General features: G+C 51.4%; 1 protein-coding gene across 1 annotated transcript; it reads right to left on the bottom strand.

Annotated features, from left to right (window-relative positions):
* Nucleotides 1-1,739: 1,739 nt before the first annotated feature.
* On the bottom strand, nt 1,740-9,743 carry PSMD13 (proteasome (prosome, macropain) 26S subunit, non-ATPase, 13; the record flags this gene model as incomplete). Its single annotated transcript, XM_009868254.1, has 12 exons — nt 1,740-2,074; nt 2,796-2,912; nt 3,740-3,820; nt 4,741-4,803; nt 5,464-5,589; nt 5,670-5,749; nt 6,215-6,386; nt 7,925-8,011; nt 8,279-8,322; nt 8,680-8,735; nt 8,819-8,853; nt 9,665-9,743. Coding segments are annotated over 12 exons (1,036 nt in total), but the record flags the coding sequence as incomplete, so codon positions are not given.
* Nucleotides 9,744-9,847: the final 104 nt, after the last annotated feature.

The raw sequence follows: 9,847 nt of genomic DNA, 5'->3' as shown, positions 1-9,847 counted from the left end.
CTTCGAGGGCTGTCAAACCGCTCTCGGGAGAGGACGTTAGAACTGCTCCGGCAGTGACGCTCCAGGGCTTTCCGATGCTCATCTGAAGCGACAGCACGTGGGCTTTGCCGCACGGTTGGCGTTCCGCTGGCTCCTAACGCGCAGTGACACGACGCGACTAAGGAGACCGTAGTTCTTAAAGCCTTCTCCCCGTCCCTAGCTGTGAAATCAAGGAAACGTTTTCCTGATCAGAACACTTGTCTCCTCCGTACGCTCTTCTGAAGTCGGTGAAAACGACATCAGGAACGAGCTGTGGAAGACAAGACGAACTAGGGAAAGTCAAACCGCACGGCGCAGGAGAGAACAGCGCGGTGCGCGCAGGCTCCAGCCGCTGAGCAGAGCGACAGAGCCCCGGGGCTGGCAGGGGAGAGGCAGCAGCAACTCCACGCCAGGAAGAAATTCAGGCCAGGACTGATCAGAGGGGCAGAGGGTGACCAGGTGTGGGGGCTGAAAATTTGGGGGGTTTTGTTGCTTTTCAAAGGCTTAAGTCTTCCTTGGCCAGGACACCTTTACACGTGCACAGCTGTGCTTCCTGCTTTCATCGCTGGCACCAAACCCCAGGCCAAGACAGCAAACTAGGAAAAGCACACCAGGGGTAAAACCTCCCGTAGCAGTTAGTGTGGCACCAGAGAATCAAAGTGGCAACGAGAGCTCCGGAATCACAGCAGTGATCAAACCAGCACCACAAAGCAAGGGCCAACCAGGGACACGCTGGCAGTAGCGTTTAAAAACCCGCTTACAGCCACAGGAATTCAGCCAGATGCACGACAACGTGAAGTTACTGTCACAGAGTCGCTGTTTGCTGTTGCTGCCTCCTGCTCAGGAACATCAGGCATCCAAAAGGGGCACTCGGCAGCGCAGACCTGCGTTTATCCCATTCTTGATGTGCTCGGTTACCTTCCATCTCCATAAAGACAACGCCGCTGCAGCAGTGTAGCAGAACAACTGTGTTACAGCAAGCTTCTAAAGCAGCTATTTTTAAGAGGCAAAAGCAGAACAGAAACGTCACAGGCCCTGTTTAGGCTCCTACTTGAGAGAAGGCATCAGGGCTGCAGCTTCCCACAAAAAAAAAAAAGGAACTTGGCAATAACTTACATACTGAGGCGCTGTCAATCGCACCCTCTGGTGAGTCACAGGCTGATTAAAACCGTATTGTTCTTGGAAAGAGGGGTTTGGGGGCAGAAAACTTAAAACAGGAAGCGAGTTTCTAAACAGAGCAGCGGCTCAACTACAAGGTACAAGGACAACGCACATGGAACTACAGAAAAGGGAAGGCAGAGAAGTTTATTTCAGCAATACTGCTGCGCCTCACTTCAGCACAAAGTGTTCGTAGAGACAACCACCCCCAAAAGTATATAAAAACACATCCACTAAACGGTAATCCTGGAAAAAACCCTTTGATGGAGTAAACACTCCCTCTACTGCAGATGAGGAGGAGGGGTTGTGGAGGAAGAGGGCGAAAGGTGAAAGATGATGTCGGGAATGCTTTCCTTTGGGCTGCGGCAGGGGATCACTGGGGGAGGCCGTGCCCCCCAGGGCCAGCAATGCCCCGCGGCGATGGTTGGCACCTCCCAAGCACGTTTCCATCAAGAAGCTTTTGCCGCCCCTTCGCCCGGCAAACAGCCCCCGCTCCGATGGCACGCGCCCCCGCTCCGTGACAGCATGACCGAGACATCGAGCGCCGCGGGACTTCCGCCCCACCTGTGTGGGAGCAGGATGGGAGCTCCCACGGGCAGGGCCGCTCATGCGAGCGCGTAGGGAAATCTTGACTCCAAGCACCAAAGGGTTACACAGCGAAAGGCCACTTACTCCTCCAAACAAGCATCAGAAAGCTGCTCCCCCCTCTGCCCACCCACCCCTGTCAACAGAATTCAGTACAGAGTCAGTGCCCGAGGCCGGTGGCCGCAGCAATCGCTCTCCCGGGGGCAGCGCGAGGTCCTTATGTCAGGATGTCGTGGGCTTGGTGCTCCACCAACATCTCCATGCTCCTCACGTCTGTGCACCAGAACTCCAGGCGGTCCTTCATCCCTTTGATCTGCAAGGCAAGCCCACGAGAACGTTAAGGCCACGGCTCCCAGGAACACCAACGCTCACCTTGCCCGGAGAAACACGCAAGATCCCAAATGACTTCTCAAACCCCACATATCTGGAGAAGATGAGACCTTCGACCATACAACATTCAAAGTTAAACTGAAACGCACAAAAGGGATTGTTTGCAGCCAGTACTCCAGGTACTAGGGTGTTTTTTTTAAGGTAAAGGCACCCTACACAGTCACCTAAAACGTCAAGAGGATGAACTAGAGCAGCTCAGTGCCCCTGTCTTTATCACCCCGACCTTCCCTCTTCCCTAGACAAGCGTGCCGCCCGCAACCCACAACCTCCCAACGTTTTCTGTCACACGTTGTGGCTGGAAGCAGCCACACTGATGTCTGCGCTCTTCTGCAAAGCAGCATTTCTCGTTTACGGTGGTTTGCGTGCTTGCCGAAGAGAAGTGCCACTAACACCCCAATTCCACCTCCTGCTGGGTTTCTAATTACTCACAGCAAAACACACAGGGCACGGCAAGAGCTAAAGGCAACAACGTGAAAAGGAGTAAGGAAGAGAAGATACACCTCCTTGTTCCCTGAGCATCTGCAACAAGCACCAAGGAGATGAATTCTCGGAGAGTGATCCTTTGCAGCTCTGGTTTCACTTCTCAGGTGACCCCACACACCAAAACAAGTTAGTGCTGCCTTCACCTTCCAGCCGGTCCTTACCTGTTGTAAATCCAGCACACGTGGTTGTACCCACGTCATGTGCACCCTCTTATCAACTTCATCAATGCTGCCTTTCACCAAGCCGACCGAGAGCGCCTTCATCACCAGCAATTCCACCTAAAAATAAAAAAAAATCATTCAAGGAAACTCAGTTCCCACCAGCAATGCAAATAAAACCTTTAAATGGCAGCAGCTTGTGCAAGACCATTTCCCACACACAATGAAACCAACGGCAGCTGCAGCCTCTCTCGCACATCCCCTTTTAGGTTTCAATCCTGCCTTGAGTCTCGACATCTAAACATACAGGAGAGGCTTCTTCTCTCTAAGAGCAGGTTTCCTTTCTTTTCTCTGAAATCTCAGGAAGGACAAGGTCATTGGAAAAAGTCAGCGTGGATTTACCACAGGTGAGATGTGCGTGACCAATCCGATCGTCTTAACTAAATCGCTCGCTCAGTGGTCGGGGAGCAGCCCTCTACCTTTCCTCTAGTCAAGCACTCAACAAGATCTTCTAACCACATCCTTGTGGACAAGCTACAGCACAGAGATGAGTGGGAAATCTGCTAAACTGCTGAGCCCCAGCAGTGGTCAGCGGCCTGGAGCTGAGCAGGCAGCTGCTCACAGACCCATCAGGGTCAACAGGCAGGATTCTGCCTGGATAACAGAAGATTCTTCACTGGGAGAAAAAAGAAACAGCTGCTCACCGCAGCAGCTGGGAACAGATGACCCACGGAGCTCCCTCCCAACTTAAAACTCAGGCTAAGCATCTTCAAAAACCTATTTACCAAGGAACAGGAGCACCAAGCAGCTAATTCCTTGTTAAAGTCCTGCAGATGCCCAAGACCAGGGCAGAACATTCCCATCTAGAGCTCGCCTACAGCCGTAGGTCTATCCAGACATTTTTAGAGCTTTGGAACTCGCACATTAAAGCGTTTGTCTGAACTCACCTCGTTCACGGTGACTTTGGCACTCTTGGCAATCTCCTCAAAAGTGAGCTGTCTGTGATTGGCTGGTCGGGGGAAAGTCATCTGGATTCAAGCAAACAAACCAAATAAATCCCACACAGCTTTAGTCTTTCCAACTGCACGCACAGCTTCCCTGTTACTGCCCTGCTGAGCTCTCAGCCTGCAGGAGCAGCTGCATTTCTCACATTTAATCAAAATGCTTCAAAAGAAAAGAGCATCTACACGGGCAGAAAGGAGTCGTACCACTCCCTCCTCCACATGCGCCTTGCTGCTCCACACAGCGGATTTCCCAGGGCAACAAATAAAGCAGATGAACCTGTGCTGAAACGTGTCAGTGGGTATTAAATCCCAGACAAAACACAGTACCTAGAGGTCGTAAAATTTGTTCGCAGCAAGACAAACCAGAAGAGGATATACCTAAACTTACACACATACTGGTATGTGGGTATGTGGAGCGTCATGTATGCTCACAGACAACTCAATATTTAAGTTTTCGCAAAGGATCCAGGGCCACGGAGGTTTATACACCAGCAGGATTTGGTAACAACAGAACCAAAGCCTCCGAGTGACAGGAAAGAAACTGTTCAGGGCTACCTATCAGGGAAAGGATTTTCAGCATTTAGGAAAGTAAGATTTTAACTGTGTTTTAGAAATCTTTGATGTACTAGAACACACTTCCAGAGTCATCATCTCAGATGCCAGCCTCAAGATACAAAGCTCGCTCTTTTCTTCCCCAGCTCCACAGCCCGGCTGAAGGAGCTGCAGAACAAGCAGAACCGCACAAAGGCTTCTCCCCAGCAGGACCTGCCTTCCAGCACCACCCAGAGGCAGCGCCTGCGCCAGCTGCTCACACCCTGACCTGCCGTACGCGGAGGGAACGCAGCACCCAGCACAGACGAGAACGTTTCCCAGTGCCATCCCCACCTCGGGGCAACTGGAGCAGCCCCTTCCCCCCGCGAAACCTGCCACCGCTCTGGGCTCACCTCCATAAGACACAGCAGTTGAATCTTTTGCAGCAGAAGCGCTTCATTTGCGGCCAGATCCGGCTGTAAAGAGGATTAAATTGAAGAAATAGGTTCATTATTACTTGTTTTCCCCGCTGTGGGGGAGGACAGGAGTAAGCCACCTGGGGACCCATCACTCTCATTTACAAGGGAGAGGTTGTTACAACCCACCCGCTGCTCGGTCCCAGTCCCATAAAACAAATCGCTAAGAGCTGCACAATTAAACGCAGCACGACATGAGGCAGGCAACCTTCCATCAAAGGCCACAGCCTCGCACAAGGGGACACACGAGGTGACCCACAAGCTACTGCTGTCGATAACTTCTGCCCTGGCCAGGGGAGTTCATTCCCAACACCATTTTTTTTTTTTTCTTTGAAGCGTCAGAGGCAGTTTAATACCGGGAGTGAATTGCATTATGGAAATTAAATCAGAGATTATCCTCCTGTGCAGGACTGCACGGCGGTTTTGTTTGCTTTGCCCTTGGATCACATGGGATTCCTCTTTAGTTTCAATCAAACAGACACAGCAGGAAGCCAAAAGAAAACGAACCACACGAAATCAGATGAAGGAAACACTCCTATACTGTGATCAAAACTAAATCAGTGCAACAGAGTTGGGAATTCTCGAGGTAAAGGTCCACAGAATCCAAGTGTTCTCTGTAAATATGAGCCCAGGCCTTAAACCCCAGAGCAGCTCGCTGACCTGCTGACCCCACGCCGACTTCAAAGCCTGAAACGTCTCCACGTTCCCGCTGTTGAAGGCATAAAGTGTGTCGATCAGCCACTGCCGATCCGTGTTCCTCAGGGACTCCAGCACGGGGTGCATGAGCTGCAGAAACCAGGCAGGACAGCGTTAACAGGGTAACACCAACTCCTGATACTCCACAGCTGAAGCAACACAAGACTTACCAGCTCCCCAAAGTTATAAACACCTTCTCCCAAGAGCCCTGCCAGTCCCAGGGTGAAGGCTCTCTCCTGCTGCTCCGACACTGAAAAAAGCAAAGAAAAAGCCCTGAATAAAACCAGTTTGGATGAAGTGGAAGTCCAAGCGCCATCAACCCTGTCCTTCCCCTCCTCCCTGTGCCTCTATTAAGTCATCCCCAGCCCACTTCTCACCCAGCCTGACACTGAGCAGCCCTCAGTAACTGCAGCGGTAACACAGAAAGGCCACGTTTTGAAACCTCAGTGAAGATTTTGGAGAAGCAGAACAAAACTGTCACTTCTGGTGGCAGCACTTCCTCCCTCCCATCACCCCAGCGCAGCTCTGGGGCAGGATCCTCCTCAGCCACTGCTCTTGGGAGTTCTTCCCCTTTCGAGCCAGGTTCTGGCCCAACTACAGCAGATTCAAAACAACGCTGAGAAAAGCTGTTCTCTGCCAGCACATTTATTTAGACTGAAGTGATAAATCAGAGAACGAAAACTGGAAGCTCTGTGCTTTGCAGAGGAGGAGTTACCCGGCAGATCTTTAACATCAATGCACCCCAGAAACCGCAGAGCATCCTTGTAGTACGAGGCGTGGTTCCCAATCGTCTGGTAGTACTTGCTGGAGAGGTCGTAGAAGCGGCTGTGAACTGAAGTTACCCCAGGGAGGTTGTTCAGCATCTCCTCGACCTCCTCAATGGTCTCCTGGAGGGAGGAAAAGCCCTTTTGTGACAGGTCACTGCTCCAAGGGCTGCAGCACTCTTAGGTGCTCCAGAAGTAACTCTCGCTTGGCAGCAAAGCAGGCGAGACCGCAGCCAAAGCCACTGTCTCAGCATCAAAAAGAAAGCAATGGCATTCTCCCTTTTCTTAGTAGTTAGGTGCAAAAAACCATCCAAAATCCCCCAAACCAACCCTGCAGTCATACCTACAGACACAAACACCCTTTATACGTGCTCTACACCCACCAAACCCATCACGCCTTGTACTTGCTCTAAGAGAAATAAAGCTGCACTGCACAGAAAAAAACTCAGCTTTAAAAGACGGTTCTAAAAAAACCCAAAATAACAAGAGATGAAAAAATCCCCCCCACCAGGAAACACTAGACTGACTCCGTCATCACCAGCAGCTCGCACACTGGAATTCATGAGACCCTCTCAGCTGCGAGCTGGAAGGCACGAAGCTGTTCCTTCGTCCTCTCTGAGGTGGCCAGCTGCAGGACACTGCCATGCAACAGCCCCTCAGAGGGTTTGAGCTACAACCTAGTCCTACCTAGTGATTTTTATCTAAAAGGCTGCACTTTCTGAAGTCAGCAGCATGTTTCTGCAGACAGTGTGTGCTACTGGCAGTGATAACACCTGATGTTACAGTTACTGCCTGGGACTGGGATGCAGACAGGCTCTTGCTGGTCCTTATTCCTATAGTGACCAAGGCCCCTGCTGGCTCCTGTGTGCCACGCTGGGGGTGCCGGGTAGTGAGAGGAGGCACAAGGAAGTAAAAGGTGGCACCTCCAGGGGGTAACAGACAGGACAGTGACCAACAAGAGTATTCCATCCCATATGTATCATATTTAGTATAAATTGAGTGATCACGAGAGTTTTGTCCCTTTTTCCCTTTTCTTCTTTGCCCTTCTCTGCACCGGCCGGTGTCCAGGGAGGGCTCCATCTGACCTCCTGCTTTTGATCCGATCCCGAGTTCCCGAATCCAGCTCCTGTATCCAGCTCCCGCCTGAGCCTGGGGCTGCCCCAGTGCCTCCTGCTCTGCAGCACCAGCGGGGATTGATATCGGGGGAGGGAGTCGGGTTTGGTATCGGGCTACTATCCATAGTTGTATATAGTTCTTTACTTTTATCATTCCACTATTATTTCTATTATTGTTTCATTAAAGCTGTTCTAGTTTTTTTTTCTCTAACCCCAAAGTCTCTCGGCTTCATTCCCTTTTCCTTCCCATTTTGGGGGGGGAAGAGGGGGTTAGAGAGCGTCTGTCCGTGTTAGCGGCCGGCCCAGCCCTGACCTACGACAAAAGGCTACGTCCATCAGAACCCTACTGAGACCCCAGCGGTCTGGCCCCAAGCATGTTACACACATTTTTAAGGCCTTTAAACCAGAACCACAGGTCTTCCTGGGAACACCAGGAGCTGCACCTTTGTGGGTTTCTCACTGCAAACCGAAGCACGGGCACAGCACGTCCAGGCTGGGGCAACTGCTGTGGGGTGTGAGACACCCCAGCGCTCGATCATCACTCACCTTGGTGACCTGCAGGTCCCCGATGTTCAGCTTCAGTGCCCCAATGGCTGTTTTACACAAGATGACGGCTTCGTCACTGCTCTTCACCTGCGGTGAGGACACGGGGTGAGGGAGCCACCCTCGCAGCCAGGGGGGCTCCCAAAGCTTAAACCGCGCTGGTTCCGTTCCGCTCGTGAAGACGTCTCTGCGTTACGACACAGAGCTGCTCGCTGAGAAACGGAGCAGAGCTTCTCCAGCGCAGGGTTGCAGGGCTGAACACACACGTGTCTGCCCCTCTGGCTATGCCACCTACACTTACACGCAAAGTAAATTCCGCGGGTGCACCACCAGAAAAAGAAAAAAATCCCAAAATACCTTTTCTCGAGTCTTTTCCAGGAAAGTAAGGGCCACATTGGGATCTGTAGGAGTAAAAAAGAATTTAAAAAACAATGTCAGGGATTCCCACAGAACTAAATCTTCACCTAAAAATAAATCTGTCTACTGGATTCACAAAGACTGGACGAGCTTTTTTTCTGTAAGGTACCACTCAACCTTCAAAAGGTGCTACTGCCGTTGGCCGGGCTTTCTGCCCACTGCCCACTTCTCTAGAGAAGTGGACCTGCTGCTCTTTCTTAAGCTCTCCGAGTTGGTGCTTCCCCTTTTCACCACACCAGAAAGATGGCAGCTAAATGCTGCAGGCCCAGCTGTTCCTCCTCGTCACCTTTCAGAGGCACAGGCTGCTGAAAATGCTGTAGGAGGGAGGGAAGACCACTGACCTGTCATCTGTCTGACGACATGCAGGATGATCTCCACCAGGGACAAAGGGTTCACCCTGGAACAAAAGCTCACGGTCAGGACAGCCCCAGCCAAGAGCAGAGCAAAGCCACCTACAAACCGCCCGGGGAACGAACTCACCTGTGCTCGAACTCACTGATGAAGTTCTCGTAGAGCTGCAAGCACAGAGACACGGGCGGTCAGGGCAAAAGGACATTTGCCTCCAGCCACGACACTCACTCTAAGTCATTTTTCCAGCAAAGCAGTGAGCAGCAGATACAGAACTGCATGGGATCCAGGAGCTAAAAGTTGCTTATTTTAGAAAGTTCTGTTCATTTAGATAATTCTCTCCCTGCAGACCAGCAGCACGGAGCGATTCACAAGCCAGCGGGTACTACAGCACGAGCCGACCTGGTGCTCGCCTTCAGCCACCAGGGCACAAGGACTGTTTGCACATACTCAGACAGGAGCCTTGTCCCTCCCTCATGCACATAACTATCTCCTGAAAAGCTGAATTCTAACCCAAAACCACACAGGAGAGCACAGGCGTGTGATTCCTTGTGGCACACAGACCACGTGTGACTCTGGACTGAGCGCTCAGGTGTCTCCACAAAAGGCTCCTGGGCAGCTCCAAGTGTGTGTGAGCACTTCGCAACCCACCTCACGCCTGCAGCTGTAAACCCCTTGTTATAAAGGGGAAAGAAAAAGGCTCCTTCTGTTCCTCCCTCCCCAAAAATCTTGAGTGAGATTAAAGAATTACTGTGAGGCTTCTAAAACTGTCACGTTTAATTTCAGCAGAATTTCCACACACCAGCCAAGTCCTGCACGTTCACATCTAGTGCATAAGCCCCAGAAAGCTGATTTCACCCAGTTTACTATTTCTCCAGGGTCAAGTCACAGGTTGTTTATCTTTCACTAGTACCACACTACAACCACTTGCCTCAGCTACAGACAGATAAAACCTTTAGGAACAACCAAGCACTTCACCTTGATGAGTCCATCTCCTTGGGCAAAGCAAGGGTCCTGAACAAAGTCCAAAACTTGCAGAGTCAGCTGGTGCCATAGTCTTAAGAAACAAAAAAGGTCATTCAGTGAGTTCACAATTCAAACCAGCTCAACTCCTGCCACATCCTGTATTTTGTACAAGGGCCCGTAGTGACAGGCCGGGGG

Source organism: Apaloderma vittatum, unplaced genomic scaffold, assembly GCF_000703405.1.
Source record: "Apaloderma vittatum isolate BGI_N311 unplaced genomic scaffold, ASM70340v1 scaffold7814, whole genome shotgun sequence".
Classification (NCBI taxonomy): Eukaryota; Metazoa; Chordata; class Aves; order Trogoniformes; family Trogonidae; genus Apaloderma; species Apaloderma vittatum.
The sequence above is the reverse complement of the archived record's forward strand: the minus strand, read 5'-3'. Positions and strand labels throughout refer to the sequence as shown.